The following is a 17613-nucleotide window of genomic DNA, read 5'->3' on the forward strand; positions in this document are numbered from 1 at the left end:
ACCTGAAAGATAAAGGCTCTGCATTTTTAAGCCCTCAGACCTCAAACTTCAAACCCTTTCCTGCACACAGAGCAAGTAACCAATACAATTAGTGAGATTGAAAATATACACAAATGGAGTTATCTCTAGGGAAAGTGAAGATGAGGGATTGAGACTTTTATTTTCCCTTTTTCCCTTTTTATACTGTTAGAATTTTCTTATGTTATCCAAATATCACTTATGTTTTTTATTGCCACGTTATCTTGGCAGAGATCATGAGCTTTGTTTTCTCGCTTTATTGTTCATTCATTCATTCAACAAATATTTACTAAGCAACTATTATATATGCTAGACACTGTCCTAGGTACTGCAGTAAACAAGGAAGGCAAGCAGAGTTCTTGTCCTCACAGTTTACATTCTTGTTGGGGAAGAACAAAGATAAACAGAGATGCAGGTGATAGTTGAGCTGGGCCTTGAAGGCAGTTACCATGTAGATGAAAGACAGGGCATGGATGTCATGCAAAGAAAGCATTTTGAGCAGTACCATGAGAAGCAGCAGCAGAGGCAAAAGCATCGAAGCGTGAAAAGTGTATGGTGTGACCAGGGGAGGGATGGGGCAGGGCATTCCGTGACGATGGAAGAGATTCAGGCCATTTTGTGGAGGGCCTTGCAAGACAGTATAGGTATGTTCCCTTGACCCTGGAAATGAAATTGTTGATTTTATTATAGATCACCTTAGAACCAGTATGGAGGATGGATTGAGGGCATGCAAGTCTTGATGTTTGGAGAACAGTTGGCTGGGATGGGCAGGACCAAAGTCAACAGATTTTGGTGGCACAATATACTGACTAACGTAGATGTGAGCAGTGAGGAAACATGAGAGAATAATGCTTAGGTTTCTAACCTGAAATACTGGTTGGGTAGTGATACTCACTGCCATGGTAAGAAATGCAGGGATGAAGACTGGTTTGGGAGAAAAGTTATGAATTCAGCTGGCAAATTATCGAGGCCTGAGAAGCCCGGGTGCTGAACTGACGTGAATGGCACAATCAGACCAGGCAGGTTGAGGAGTAGCGCTGGGCCACTGGAACTGAATGAAAAAGCATTCTTGAGGGATGACAGGAGCCCACCTAGAGCAGGAATTCCCAAAGGAGTTCATAGTTGCACCTAAGCAGGTCAGTCTCCAAACCAGTGACTGGTGCCCCACCCCCTATTCTCCAAAAGAGTCCACGCATGATCAGCTTTTACACTCCTCTCAGTCACTGTCACTGTTTTGAATCAGATTTTTTTCTTGGGTGTTCTGTTGCTGAGCCATATCAAAGAACGACATATTGAGACCAAGGTGAAGAAGCCAGTTAGCGGGAGTGCCCAGTGAAACACTGATACAGAGTAGGAGACAGTTTGCAGATCAGAAAAAGGAGTGTGTCGGCCACAGAGCAGAGAAACCAGATAACTGAGACGCATCACAATAAAGACTAAGGCAGATCAGTGATCAGAGAGACGAGGCAAGCAAAGCCCTCAAAGATGAAGCACAGGTGGGCTTGTCTTGGCTAAAGCCACAATGACATCACATGTGGACTGGCAGTATTCTTGTGCATGGTGGGGGCTGGCATCCTTCATGAAGCTGGGCACAGGTTTTCAAAGCCATGTGATGATGCCACACAGCTTTCTCAATATCTCCAGTCAGCAACTTACATTCCTGTAACAACATTACAATTCTGGAGAAACCAAGTGGCATAATTAGAAGAATATAGACTTTGAGTGTGGCAGACCTGGGTTTAAATCCTACCCTGAGCAGTTTGACTAGCTTCAATTAACTTCAGTGTGTGTTGATAATAGTATCACTTCACAGGGGTAGTTTGAGAATTAAATTAAGATATTGCATGTAAAGTATTGTAATAAGAGGTAGATATTACTTATATGAATAATAATCTCAGATTCCAAATACCCCCAACCATTGTTACAATACTTCCACCCTTCTACAACCCCCAAATCTTACCCCTGGATCTTCCCCAGGAAAAAGTTCGAAATGACTGTCTGAGAGATAGAGACTGCAGTATAAAATGCAGGCGACTGGCCCCTTGACTTGCAGTCCTTCTTGAAGAAAGGCCCTTCAAGAAAGACTTTCAGTGAAAAAAGCAAGAAATATTGTTTGAATATATAGTTTCTCCCCTCACCACATCCCCCATTCCACAAGCCATGGGAATTAACCAAAAATATGCATGCCTTATCACCCAGCTCCTACTCTGTAGAGGAGGGAAGGACTTCGCTGTACCAGCTCCAACAACATACATATGCAAAAGGAGTAAGAAAGTTATGAGCCCTAAGAGGCAAATTAAAACATCTTTGTATTCACCGTGCTCCTCTGGCCTGCATGAAGGCACAGCTAAGATACCACACAATCAGAGCAACCCAGAAGTGCCTAGAAGGATCTTTCCTTTTAGAGAACCCTTCCTATTTATATAGCTAAACAGGAGCAAAGCCTTTCCAAGGATTGCTTTCTCCCCGCAGAGTGCCTGCCCTCTGCTGGGCTTCCTGATCATTGTTCTCTCCTGGCTAAGTAGGAACCTTTATAGTATTGCAATCAAAAGTCTCCTGGGCAGTAGGCACTGCCAAGCAGCAATATAACCAGGGCCCAGGTTTTTAACTGTCTCCTAATATTAACACTTTAGTTCAGTGTATTAGCTTCCTATTGCTGCTGTAACAAATTGCCACAAACTTAGTGCTTAAAATAGCACAAATTTATTTTATAGTTCTTGAAATCAGAAGTTAAAATAGGTTTCACTAGGCCAATGTCAAGTGTCAGCAGGCCTGGTTCCTTCTGGAGGCTCTAGGGGCAAACCAGTTCCTTGCATTTTCCAGCTTCTAGAGGCCACTTGCAAACCTTGGCTTGTGAATCCTTCCTTGAATCTCTCCAACCTCTTGCTTCTGTCATCACATGCCCTAATACTGCTCACTCTGATCTCTTGTCTTCCTCTTATTAGGACCCCTGTGATCACAGAGCCCACCCAGAAAATCCAGAATAATCTCCCCATCTCAAGATCTTTAACTTGGCCCTCTGCCATGTGAGGCAATATATTTGCAGTTTCCATGGATTTCCATCTTTGGGGGCCATTATTTAGCCTACCATACCCAGGCATCTGCAAAATGGAATAGAACAAAGGCCACTGGACCAGGAGTAACAAGAACTGGATTCCAATTCCAGCTCTGCCACTCCTTCCCAGTTGGGTTAACCTTGGGAAGGTCTGTTCACCTCTCCAAGCCTCATATTCCTCACTTGTAAACTGGGGATAATAACACCTGGGTTGTAAGGTGTTACTTGAATGTATGAAAAGCTCTTTCTGAGCATAGTAACTAGCACAGAGTGGGCACTCAATGAACATGCTGGTAGGAGGACGTCAATGTGGGGAGAGACAGGATGAGTAGTTAGAAGGCCACAACAATGGTGCAGATGAAAGATAATAAAGTGCTCAAGCGAGGGGCAATGGGAGGAATGGGAAGATAAATGGAGAGGTATACATGATTCCAGATTTACATATTTTGTTGGGCTCAGGATAAAATGAACCTCATTTGCCATAATCACTGTGCTTTAGTGACCAAAAAAAGCGGCTTCTACTTAATCTCAACTCAAGCACCTTTGAAAAACCCAAAGCATTAAAGTATCAGCTTGAAAATCAGAGGTAACAGGATGTGCAAAGGCAGAGACACAAACTGGCAAGAAAAGGGGGCAACATATAGTCTCTATGGGTGGTAAGAGACAGGACAAACTCTTGGTGGCTCTCCCACATAAGTCACTGGCGCATCTGCCCATTTCGAACACCTACCTTGTACAATCTGCCTCGGACAAATAAGTCACCCTCTGTGTATTAACAGTACCTACATTATAGAATTTCTGTGAGTTAAATGAGACTCCATATATATTTAGCACAGTACTCAGCACTTTAAGGCCCTGTAAATGTTATCTGATATTATAATTGCTATAAGAAGGCTCAGATGCCCCAGAGGTCTAGGGCTGTTGCCCCAAAGTACCTCCTACTCCAAGAAGAGACTAAAGCCTCAAATACTGACTCTCCCACCCTGTCTTGCCCTACCATTTCTTTCAAGCCACACATGCACCTCTCTGCAACTACATCATAGACAGGTAAAAACAATAGGAGCAAAAGCAAACACACAACTATATATAACCATATATGCATAAGTATGTATGTATATATATGAAATATGTGTTTGTTTTTGTGTGGTCTGCAAAATGGTGCCTGAGGTGGAAGAGAGAGGGAGAATTCTGAGGGTTTTTTCTTTTGAAATTGCATGACTACATTCTCACTGTGAAATATGTATAACAAGTGAGAAGCAGAGGCGTAGCTCAGAGATAGTGCAAGTTTGGTTCCAGACCACCACAATAAGAAAATAGTGATTCACTGAGTCAGATGAATATTTTGGTTTCGGTGCACATAAAAGTTCTGTTTACACTATACTCTTTGAGTTTTGTTTTCCTAAGTGGGCCCTGACTCTATATATTGATGTGTGACTTGATTTACCAATCAACAATATGTCTTGGAGGTCTCTCTGTGTCAAGACATACAAACCTATCCCACTCTTTTCATTCTATGGCTAGTATTTCATAGTATGTAGATTAACCAGTCCAGTCATTCAGAAGAGATATTAAATGTCCCTGCTGCCTTTGTCCTTAGGCAAGATGCAGCTAAACCATCAGAGGCAGGGGGCTGGTCTTGGCACCATGAGGAATCAGGCACAACTTGTCTTGGGTATCTTCCTAGAGCTCCTCTCCCAGGAGCCCAGCTCCTAAGGTGGGCTCTGTGGGAGCCTTGTGTCTCCTCCACTCCCATTCTAGCTGAGACCTCGGGTCCTGGTCCCATGCCCTCAGTGGGGGATGAAGCACCCTGATGCATCCTTGGTGACAGCCCACTATGACAGCCTTTAATGCATGTTATGGGATGGCTTGACAGAGAATAAGCCTTCTCATCCTTTACCTTCATTCTGTTCCTCAACTCTGGCTTGTCTGCCTTGTTGATACTCTGCTGTGGAGACTCTGACAGCCCTTGGCCCACTCCAGTGGGGCAGGACTGTAAGGACTACCAACTTCCCAGGAAGTAACCACATTCTCTGTGGCCTTGACTTCATGGTGTGGGCACACCCCTACGATGCACAGCTGTGATGGTGCGGTGGTGTGGAAAAGAAGGTAGAAAATATCAAGGGGGACACAGAGGTGGGAGGGGCTAAGAAAAAAGGGAGGGAGCTGAGGGAGGGAAAACACTCCTGGAAGCCCTCAAAAACAGATCATGTTGGGACTGAAAGACAACTCAATGGGAATAACAATGCTGTACACCACTGCAAGAATTCCCACTGAGGTCCTCCTGACAGGTGGGCATCCAGCCTCTGCTTCCATACTTCCAGTGACAAGGAGCTCACTATTTTTCAAGGCTGTCTATATTAGTTTGAATCAGCTTGCGGGTTCCTAATAGGACAAGACAGAAAACAGGACAGTGTTGATGGCTAAAAGAAATAAATGCGTAGGGTATGAGCAAAGGAAGAGAGACTGGGAAGAGTATTTGTTGGGGGATGGAGGGAGCAGAGACTTGAATACCAATGTAGTAGGCAGAAAAATGCCCCCTCCCCCGCCCACCTGAGGATGTGCAAGTCCTAATCCCCAGAACCTGTGAATATTTTACTTTCCATGGCAGAAGGGACTTTGCAGATGTGATTAAATTAAGGATCTTGAGATGAGGAAGATATCATGGATTATCTGGGTAGACTCGATGTAATAACAAGGGTCCTCAAAGGAGAGAGGCAGGAGGGTCAGAGTCCAAGGAGAAGATATGACTATGGAAGCAGAGGTTGCAGTGCTGTACCATGAGCCAGGGAATACGGGCAGCCTCTAAAAGCTGAAAAAAGGCAAGGAAATTATTCTCCCCTAGGGCCTCCTAAAGGAATGCAGCCCTGCCCTCACCTTGATTTGAGCCCTGTAAGACCTGTTTCAGACTTTGGACCTCAAGAACTGCAAGATAATGAATTTGTGTTAAGCCACTAAATTTGTGGTAGTTTGTTATAGCAGCAAAAGGAAACTAATACAACCAGGCTCCTGAGAGTGGGTGAGAGGAAAGGACAACTTTACCATGCATACAGAGCACCTGGACATCTTGCTCAAATGACTGCTTTAGTACGTCTTGGGCAGGGCCTGAGAGTCTGCACTTGTATGAAGCTCTCAGGCCATACCAATGCTCCTGATCAAATACACACTTTGATTAACAAGAGACTGGAAGGCACTCAATAAAAATACCTGTGCAAACATTTCACAGTTCACGAACCCTTTTCACATCCATCATACTTCATTTTATCATCCCCACAACCTTGTGATGTAGGTATTATTGTCCCCATGTTACATGTGACAAAACCAAAGCTATATCAGAGAGGTGAAGTCATCTGCTCAAGCAAAATTGCAGATATTGTTGGCCTGGCCCCCAGGTGTTCTGACTCCAGAGCCTGTGCTTTGGCCATTGGACACTGGTTCTTGCCCCTGGCTGAGTATTAGAATTACCTGAGGAGCTTTTAAAACTCCAGATGCATCAGTCACACACCAGACTAATGACATTGGAATCTCCTGGCATGTGACCCAAATGTATTTTTGGAATTGTCAAGTGATTCCTCTGCACAGTTATGGTTAAGAACCATTTCATTAGAGCAGTGGTTCTCAAAGTGGTGTCCCTGAATCAGCAGTATGAGCATCACTTGGGACTTGTTAGACATGCAGATTCTTGGGCCCTCTAGGGGATTCTGATGTGCTATCGAGTTTGGGTATGGGCTTGAAAAGGGACATCTTGGAGTCAAGGGCTAGGGAAGCAAAAGTACAGTTTAGATCCACGTATAAAATTAGGCCAGGTGCTGAGCAGCTGAAATCAGCCTCCTAAAGGATGTACCAAGGAATAAGAATTGTTCTCAGCCTCTGAGCCTCTGTAGGAGAGCCATCTGCCAAAGGCCCCTCAGACTGTCAAAATATCCTGGAATATAATATTTGCCTCCAACTCTGCACCTTGCTCTCCACTCCCTCACTTAAAACACTAACCTTTCCCATTTGTGCTTTCACCTGAACTGAGTAAATAAGCTTCTAACCACTCTTCTCCCCACCCCTCTCTTCTTGGTATCCAAGATGAGATTAGCAGGCAAAAGGTTAGTTCTAATGCACTCAGGTAAATGGATATACGACCAAAAATAGGAGTGACCTACACACACAGCCGCCCTCTTTCAGCCCATCTCACCTGCCTCAGCAACACTGCCGCCCTTTGGCCTAATCTTGTCCCTGGAAAATGGAAAATTCCACAACCAAACATAAGAGCAGACACTTTCCAGAACGTAGCCCACCTCTTCATGCCGTCCCAGAGATACCTTGGGTCTACAGGCTCAAGGCAAGGCTGGCAGCCACTATTCATGACCAGAGACATGGAGAAAGTTCTCAGTAAGTACTGTACACCCAACAGACAGCAGCTATAGGCAGGAAATGGGCTCTATTTTAAACTGAATGACGGCCATAAACAGTTCTCTACTTTGTTCTTCCTGCCTTCTGAATCATCAACTAATTGAGTCCCGAGAGATGAGAAATACAGGAAAAGAATACCCTATTTGGGAGAATTAAAATCTGAGGTGTTGGGAAACAAAAGATAAAAAACAAATGTGTGGCAACTCCCCTCAAAGTACACTGGGCCCTGAAATAGCTTGACTGCCCTCACTTCCCATTTCAACTGATTATGACCATCTTGCTCGATTAAAAGCAGTCATAATAGTTATTAAGAGAATTAGTTATTAAGTCAATGCTTAATTAAGCTGAGATTAGTTGTTAAGCTAGGACTTGAGGCTTAGGAAGAAAAGCAGTAGAAATTTAATATCAAGGTATGGAAGAACAAACAGTGTGATTAGAGTCAATTATATCTTCTACCGGACAGGAGACCTGACGAATGCTCCAGTCCCTCCAAGCAAAGTCCTTGAAGCATCAGTGAAGGGAGAGAGCCTGGCGAGACAATATGTACCAGGTACTTGGGAGTTGTCTAGTAACTTGGATGTTGAAGGGGGAGGGCCTAGCTCAGCACCCAGGGGGAGGTCTGTACTGGGATTACTGCCTTTAGAGAGCTGGAGAGACAAGAGGCTGAGGACTGAAAAAGAGAGGGTGAGCGATTCTTAGTGGCCAGCAGGATCCCAAAGATGGCAAGCGGCCAGCCTGGACTGCCAGTGATAGCCAGAACCCGGCTGCAGCTTGGAACCCATGGCTCCTTCTCTTGCAGCCTGTGAGATTTTAAGCTGGAGAGCCAGCAGAGCAGCCTGGTAAGTGGAAATCCTGCCACTTCAAGACATGGAATCATCGTTCCCATTTGGAGTGATCCTTGCTGTCCTGGCCTCCCTCATTATTGCTGCTAATGCACTAGTGGCTGTGGCTGTGTTGTTGTTGATCCACAAGAATGAAGGTGTAGGTCTCTGCTTCACCTTGAATCTGGCTGTGGCTGACACCTTGCTTGGTGTAGCCATCTCTGGCCTAGTCACAGACCACCTCTCCAGCCCAGTTCGGCCCACACAGAAGACCCTGTGCAGCCTTCGGATGGCATTTGTCACTTCCTCCGCAGCTGCCTCTGTCCTCACAGTCATGCTGATTGCCTTCGACAGGTACCTTGCCATCAAGCAGCCGCTCCGCTACTTCCAGATCATGAATGGGCTCGTGGCTGGGGCCTGCATTGCCGGGCTGTGGTTGGTGTCTTACCTCATTGGCTTCCTCCCACTCGGAGTCCCTGTATTCCAGCAGACCACCTATCAGGGGCCCTGCAGCTTCTTTGCTGTGTTTCACCCACACTTTGTGCTGACCCTCTCCTGCGCTGGCTTCTTCCCAGCACTGCTCCTCTTTGTCTTCTTCTACTGTGACATGCTCAAGATTGCCTCTGTGCACAGCCAGCAGATCCGAAAGATGGAACATGCAGGAGCCATGGCTGGAGCTTACCGGTCCCCACGGACTCCCAGCGACTTTAAGGCTATTCGCACCGTGGCTGTTCTCATTGGGAGCTTCACTCTATCCTGGACCCCATTCCTTATCGCTGGTATTGTACAGGGGGCCTGTGAGAAATGCCACCTCTACCTAGTGCTGGAACGGTACCTGTGGCTGCTTGGTGTGGGCAACTCCCTGCTCAACCCGCTCATCTATGCCTACTGGCAGAAGGAGGTACGACAGCAGCTCCACCACATAGCCCTGAGAGTGAAGAAGGGGCTCGCCTCATTCTTCCTCCTTTTCTCAGCCAGGAGTGGTGGCCCAGAGAGGCCTAGAGAAAGTTCCTGCCACATTGCCACTGTCTCCCAGTCACAGCTTGATGGCTAAGATGGTAAGGGCAGAGAAGTTTCAAAGTGCCTTCTTCCTCCCCTCGCTGGGTCCCGACTAGATCATGCGCAGCTAGGAGAATGAGGCAACTGACCACTCTCCACACCCCCAGGCTCTAGGCTGAGAGGTAACTGAGCAGGGTGCTGACTTTCTTCTGTAATCAGCATTGGCAAATTTCCATGCCTCTCTGTCCTGCTTTTGCAATAAGTCTGTTTCTCCTGTATAGATATACTTTCTTAAAGTGAGAAATGTACTACTAAAAATATGCTTAAAAATCAAATCCTAGTTTTTGAATATACTTCAGCAGCACTGTAGAATAGAAATATATATAATACAAGCCACATATATAATTTTAAATGTTTTAGTAGCCATGTTAAAAAAGTAAAAAAGAAAAATTCATGTTAACCTTTTACCCAGTATATCAAAAACATTATTTCAATATACAATCAATATAAAAAATTATTACATTATATTTTTATCTTTGAAGTCTGGTGTGTATTTTACCCTTACAAAACATCTCAGTTCAAACTAGCTATACTTCATATGCTCAATAGCCCATATGTGGCTCCTGGCTACCATACTGGACAGCACAACACTGCAGAAATGAAATTCTATTCTTTTTAACTATTTACTATAGTGATTGCTTTGGTCAAGTGAGGAGTTCCGCCCTCCCTATTGTAAATCAGACATTTTCTGTAGTGAGTTTACATAAAATGTAGGAACCCAAATGAAATTCTAAAGCTTGTCTTTCCCCAGACTTCATGGTGTTCAAAAGAGTATTTCTTTGGGAAATAGCCTATCTTGTGATTATTTCTGCTATTACCCCTTCCCATCCACCACCTTTCTAACTGCGGTGCTTCTTCCCCTCAGTTGGCCTCTATTGTCACATGTAGCTACCTGATGGTGACAATGTTCAACTTCAAATTCTGAGACACTGGAAGGGAAGGGGTTAGGGACCCAGAGAGGCACTACCAAGCTATCCACACTAGACCCACTTTGATCTTCAGTTGACCTTCTTCCACTAACTCCCAATTTGCATTTTCCTAAGAAATTTAGTGGCATAAGAGGATGCCTCCAAAAAGGCCCAAGAGAGCAGCCAAGGAGCAGGTGCCTCATCCTCCTTTCTGTGAGTACAGGAAAAGACTGTTGGCAGCTGGGAATTATACTCGCGTTCCTCCTGGGCAACCCTGGCAGCAGCAATTCAAAAACAGAATGGGAAAGAAACCCAGGAAACACTCAGCCATCCTGAGCATCCCTGTAACCCTTCTCTCAACCTCCTGGTCTCCACAATGCATTCCTAGAAAGGTTGTCTCTTTAAGGCCCTAAACTAGATTCTCTTCCCAAAAAGCTTCTGAGTGGGTAACAAAGGGGAGGGGGGGTAAGAGGAAACCAAAACAGTATGGATTAATTTGTACGGGATTTTGTGCCAAAACAACCATGGAAGGTTAACCCCTCAAAATCTTTAAATTGATGGCCTGAGGATGCATCTGAGTTCACTGTATAATGGCTAATTCCAAAGAAACCTGTAAATTTTTCATTCAAATCTCAAACTATAATGTTCAGAACCTGGGTGTAATCTAGCCATCCTCTTCTCAGAAGGATGCCTCCACTCCATGAGGCTTTGCACTTGGGTTTTAATTCTCCTTTAGTCTTAGATTAATTCCCATCTCACTTTCCTGAGTTGTTCAAAGGTTAATGACCATCCCTTTTCCATTTCTATGCCCTTAAAAATTCCTCTCCCTATCATCACCCTCTACCTTCAGCAAAAATAGCCTGTTTCTCACTATCTATTCTAATACGCATCAACGTCTTTTGGTAGATGTTTTTGCAGTTGTTCTGCTTACTACTCTGGCCCAGAAGAGGACTGTGCTTACCCTCATCATCGCAGGCTTTCTGTTCCTACACCTGAAGAACTTTTTGGCTCTCGAGTGGATGATGGAACCCAATATGCCTTGAAGTGCTAAACAGCCAGGAAGTATACCATTTATGCCAGCAATAAGGCACACTCTTGGATGGGGTGATGAGTTACTGGGAACTAGGTAAAACACAAACAGTACTTGGGTTTTTGGACAAAATTGGAAACAGGCTCAATTCCATGCCCTCCTTATTGGTGGTTCAAAGCTTAATTTCCTGGCCTTGCTGCAAAGGACTGATCTTGTCAAGGTAACACAAGCAAAGTAGAATAGAAATTAGTTACAGGAGAAAGGCAGGAGCTGAGGGGAAGATAGGTGATTGTTGTTACTAGGTTCAGTCTAAGAAACTGTGCTGTCCCTGGAGGGCAATGTGTGCAGTGGAAAAATCATGGGCTTTGACGTCCAACAGACCAGTGTTCAAAGTATGATTCAGCTGTTTAAATTGTCAAAGCTACAGCTTCCTCAGTTGTAAAACTGGGGTAATTATGTCTACCTTACATGGTTATAGTGAGGATTAACTCAGATAATGTATGTGAAAATGTCTAGCAAATCGCAGCACATTGTTAGTGCTGAGAAAATATTTTCTTCCTTAAAAACCCTGAAGAATAAAACATCCAGCTGACCGATTTAAGGGCGTCTGTCGTATCTGTAGATATTAGGACCTCCAGGACAAGGACAATTGGGCTCCAAACTATGAATTCTTTTGAATAAGATTTTTGAAAACGAGTGATGAGAGGTAACTTGGATTGAAAAAGACAAGCAGTAAATCTAATAATACCTTAGCAAGATTAAGAGAAAGCAGATACAAACAAGGCACTGTTATCCTACACTTGGGTTTAGGAGTAACCACAATTAAGAACACTGTGTTTAACAGGCTACCACATGCAGAGACAGAGAAGGCTATGCAAAAGTCTAATGGTTTTCTTTGATGCAGGCACACAGGTAAGGAAATGCCCTGCAGAGGGAACATTTAGGCATCATTCACACAGTATCCAATGCTGTCTTCTGAGGGACTTGCAAAGGAGCCAGATCCTTATCAACAATTTGATCAAAATAGCCTAAAGATATTGGACACTGTAGGACAGAATGTAGGTTGCTCTGTCCCACTTACAATTTCAATGAACAGCTAATTGTGAGTTTGTTGTGAAAATTGTGACAAGACTAAGTTTTATACTGATTCCTGGGGTAGCTAACATTATGTGTAGCACACCCGTTCCAGAGGACTACTCTTAAGGACATAAGAACACACAGGCCTCTGCACAGGAGCATTTTGAGTGTTCTCACAAGTGTCTTACAACACAGGTTGCCCTAGTCTATCAACACTTTCTTGTTTGTCCACATGGCCAATTAGCCCATCTCTGAGAGGTGGCCAACTAGAGTTAGCCTTGGATATCTTCTCCCTACGTGGGGAAGTGTTCAGTGGTTCAAATGGGGAATGAACTCATGACTTTAATTTCATTCTTACTTGCTCAGTCACTGGCCAAACTGAATGGAGACCAGTGAAAACAGCAGGCATGAGAGTTACTTCAAAGTTCCACGTAGAACAAGAGGAAACATGGCGTCCATACCTGGGCAACAAGAGCAGCAGCAAACCCAAGGCCAGACCACAACTCCTCGGCTACTGTCAGCCATTCACTTATTTTGTGACTTGTTCAGTACCTTCCATGTCATCCTTCAAACCATCGACTCATCTGGAATCTAATCCTTTTAATTAACACATCTTCATTTGTTATTTCTACAGTCATCTAAACACAATGATGGTACCTACAAGTGTCAACTGTCATTCATTCATTATATATTTCTGTCTATCTACCTACCCCTCAAACATTCATTAAGAGCTAGATAATGTATGTGAAAATGTCTAGTAAACCGCAGAACACTGTTAGTCTCAGAAAATATTTTCTTCCTTAAAAACCCTGAGGTTTTGCTGCATTCCACATAGATATATACAGATATAGATACAGATATATATATAGATATATAGATACAGATATATATAGATATATAGATACGATGTTCATTATTTTTTTATTATAAAAGCAATTTTGTTCACTTTAGAAGTTTTTGGAAATATAGCAAAATCATTAAGGTACCCACAATTGTACCATCCAGAAATGATGTTATTCTCCTTCATCTGTTTTCTTCACTTAACATTAGGTTGTGCACACTTTCCTGTGTTAAGTTTTCCTTAACAACATGACCTGTAATGGTTGCATGTTTCTTAAACATATGAGCATATTTAGCCATTTCCAATAATTGTACATTCATGTTATTCCTAATTTCTCACTGTTACAATACCACTACATATACCATTGTGTATAAAGCTTTGACATATCTGTTTAATTCCTTAGGATAAATTCTCTAAAGCAATATTACTAGGTCAAGGAGCATTAAACATTTATATAAGAATTTTGCTTCATACTTTTGCTAGCATTTCTTAAGCTGTAATGTCTCCCTAGGATATTTGCTAAGAGAAGTCAAAAGTGAGCCATAAATGAACAGACCACACTGATGAATATCTCAAAGAAATTAAAGTGTATGGCTTTCTAAAAGCATAAGCCATACTGAGGGGATTAACTGGTGGTTTTTTTAACAAAAGTAAACCTATTGATAAGTCCCAGTGTTAGAGTTAATTTGCAAATTTAGAAATCTGGACTAATGGGACACAGCAGTTTAACAACCCTCCCAGTACAACTGCATCACCAATACCGCACTGCATGATATCCAGAACTGATTTCAGTGTGTTTTCACTCTTAACATTTTCTGAGGTGTGTACTTTGTGTAATACCATAAAATGCCAAGTAGGCATGAGATGAAAACAATCAGATGGAGCCAGGTCTTGATGCAGTTGAAACCTTGAAGCCATATACTCTCACAGCTTCGCCGCCGAAAGGGAAAGATGTGCTCCACCTATTGGGTAAAGCACCACAGGGTAAAGTGCATGGGAGCTTAATATGCTACTACCCAGCCATATGTTCACTGGATTTACAAGCTGTTGAGACCATAATCAGCCCCTGGGCTCAAAGAGCCCTCTCTCATGAAGAGCCCTAGAAACAACCCATGCAGCTGCCTACAGATCTCAGAGTCTTGTTTTAATGCACAAAGCAGGTCCTGTTTCTTTCAAAACACCTTCTACACAATGGAGCAGGCAGGATTCATTTGTTCAAGAGCACTGAAGTGTCTAAAATCATAAGACCAAGAGCCTAAAGGAGGTCTTTCTGTGTTTAGGTTCATTTTTACTTGGTACATTACCCAAAAATCCCACCATTAAATCATATATAACCTTGACTATAAGAAATCCCTGTCTCTTCCCGTTTTGTCTCAATTGTGTTGACATTAAGGCACTAAAAAGCTGATAAAACAGGCTGAGATAACAGTCGTTGGCCCAGTAAAATGCCAGTCTTGAAAAACATTGTGCTTGTACTATTCGTAATATTCTTGCAGATTTGCTGACTGAGCCTTTCAACAAATACAAAAGCACTTCCTATAGAAACTTAACTGCTGTCATGTCATCTCAGAGGTGGTTTAAAAAGTGAGAAAACCAAACCAAGAAACTACAGCTGAATAGCTTCGAGGTTATTTAAAATGTGTAAAATAGATCCATAATCCAAAATTCCAACTACCACTTTCAGATTACCAGCCCCTTAGTATTATGCAACAGTGTGGGGTTTTTTTTTCTTATTTTCTAAAATGGGAGAGAGAAGGATGCACAAAGAGTGTCTACGGTGAGTTTGGCACAGGCCAAAACAGTACTGAGTGCTGACGCTGAGACACTGAATAGAGAAGAAATATCCTTTAGTGAAACCTCAGGAATTAAGATTAATGCAGAGTGGCCATTCCAAGAAGATAGGAAGATAATTGTTTTTTTCAAAAGCTTATATGCAATGTCCTGAGTGGGCCAGGCTAACAAAAATATTATCCCTTAAGTGATATGCTTTAGTGAATAAAAAAAGAGGATTTAATCGTGTTCTCAGGAGTTTAGTCATTCCTCCAATAAATTTTTATAAGCCTAACATACTTCTTTGCACTGGAGGAGAGTGGGTGAGAAGTCTAGCCCTATGTCCAAATTATTCCATTTTAATCTAGTGGCATCTGTATCAATAATTCCAAGTTCTTCAATAAATAGAATAAAATACAAGAACAAGTTCCTGTGTGTGTGAATTGTGCTCACTTAGACTGGAGGAGCAAGTTGGGGGCCGGTGATGAAGGAGGCTGTGGAGAAGAAAAGCCAGTGAAGCAGTAGAAAGAGAGTAAGAGAAAAACGCTGCATTTGAAGTCACTGCTCTGCAGGAAAACAATTTAAATTCAGTATTATAGTTAAGTGTCAAAGGGTGACCAACCATAGCTATTGACCTTCTTTCTCCCAGGGCTCTGTAAACATAGGGGAATTAATAAAATCAATATTCCTTACTGCACATCTGCCATAAACTTTAAGTGACCCTGGACAAGCCTGAGTCAGTACACTTGTAGCATAGTAACTATAAGCATGGGCTCATCAGTCAGACTGCCTGGGTTAGAATCCTGGCTCTGCCATTTTCTAGGAACAAACTCGTTTACTTTTCTGTGCCTCAGTTTCTCATGTGAAAAGATAATAGTCCCTATCTCATAGAGTGGTTCAAAGGATATAAACTGAGTTTTATAAACAGTATACTTAGAATATCTGGCACATAATAAAAGCCAGGCATGTGTTAGCTATTATTACTGAGTTGTTTCATGCTTAGTCTTTTAAATAAAAAGGAAAAGAGGACTGAAAATTTTTTCATTTTACAGCCTATAGATTTTTATTGTCATTTTATCCTTCCAAACCTGGGGTTTCCTGATCAGGAATGTCAGCTGTTTGATCTTCAGGTTTCTGGAAGATGATGGATTAGCTCTTTCCAAAGGAAAATGTCCATGTGATCATCTGGAGTTACTATACATCAACCTGTACTTTGTTACCAAGGAGCTTCATTGAAATCCCTCACTAACCATCCTATAACCAAGCTAACCCACATGCTGGTTTTTTTTAAACAGCTTTATTGAGATATAATTTACATACCATGAAGATTGCCTGTTTAAAAAGGATAAATTCAGTATTTCTTAGTATATTAACAAAGATGTCACTATAATCTGATTTTAGAATATTTTCATTCCCAAGTGAAACCTTATACCCATTAATGTCCCTCCCCTAATTCCCCCAGCCCTAGGCAACCATTAAGTTACTTTATGTTTTTATGGATTTGCCTATTCTAGATGTTTCATTTAACTGGGATCATAAATATGTGGCTTTTTAGGTCTGACTTCTTGCATTCAGCGTAATGTTTTCAATGTTCATCCATACTGCAAATGGCAAGATTTCCTTCTTTTTTACGGCTGAATAATATTCTGTTGTACAGCTATACCACAATTTGTTTATCCATTCAACAGTTGATAGGCATCTGGGTTGCTTCTACCTTTCGTTACTGTGAATAATGCTGCAGTGAACACTGGTGTATAAGTATCTGAGCCCCTGTCTTCAATTCTTATGGGTATACCTGTACGAGTAGAATTACTGGGTCACATGGTAATTCTGTATTTAGCTTTTGAGGAACTGCCCAACTGCCTTCCAAAGGAGCTGCGCCAGTTGATGACCTCTCCAGCAACGTATGAGAATTCCAATTTCTTCGCATCCTTGTCAACTGTTGTTATTGTCTGTCTTTTTTATATGCTAGGGCTTTTATCTGGGAAAATAACTATTTCTCTTCCAAATCAGTGATGCCTGTTCATCTTTGTGTTACCCTCTCATTCTGAGCATTTTTAAAGAAATTAATAGGCTTTATTTTTTAGAAGAGTTAGGTTTACAGATCAATTGAACAGACAGGTACACAGTTGGCCTTGTTTTGGTTTTTTACAAACAAGATTTCAACCAAGGTCCTCAATCCCTTTAAAGATTCTTTCCTTGTACTCATTGATTCTGAAAGGCTTCCCTTCTCAATCTACCTTCAAGACACTGGTTGACCTATTTCATATCTAATGTGTCCTGAAAAGTTATTTTTCAGTCAAAAATTGCAATTGAAATAGACAACAGGGAGCTAGATGGTACTTAAGGGAATTCTAAGGTGAGTATTGTATTTTCGTGAAACACGGAATTCTTCATACATGTGAAATAATCCCGTTCAAATGTTACATGGCAAGAGGTAGACCCTAACTTACTCCCTAAGGTACCCTTATTGTAGCCTACTTCACTAGAAGTGGGTTAACCCTTAGTGTTCAATCAAAACATTATATTCATTATATTGGTTGCCTGAGGGGATACTTTATGACCAAAAATAGGACAGGATACTACACCAAAAATAAAAACAGCAAGTCAAATTCTTTGATGTGAACTATCTGCCC

The 17613-nt window shown here is 42.4% G+C and overlaps 1 protein-coding gene across 1 annotated transcript; it reads left to right on the forward strand.

Annotated features, from left to right (window-relative positions):
• The first annotated feature begins 7871 nt into the window (after positions 1–7871).
• GPR119 (G protein-coupled receptor 119) lies at positions 7872–10259 on the forward strand. Its single transcript, XM_036910990.2, has one exon. It carries the CDS (start codon positions 8339–8341, stop codon positions 9344–9346), a length of 1008 nt encoding a protein of 335 aa, XP_036766885.2. The 5' UTR covers positions 7872–8338; the 3' UTR covers positions 9347–10259.
• Positions 10260–17613: the final 7354 nt, after the last annotated feature.

The sequence above is a fragment of the Manis pentadactyla genome, chromosome X (assembly GCF_030020395.1).
Source record: "Manis pentadactyla isolate mManPen7 chromosome X, mManPen7.hap1, whole genome shotgun sequence".
NCBI lineage: Eukaryota > Metazoa > Chordata > Mammalia > Pholidota > Manidae > Manis > Manis pentadactyla.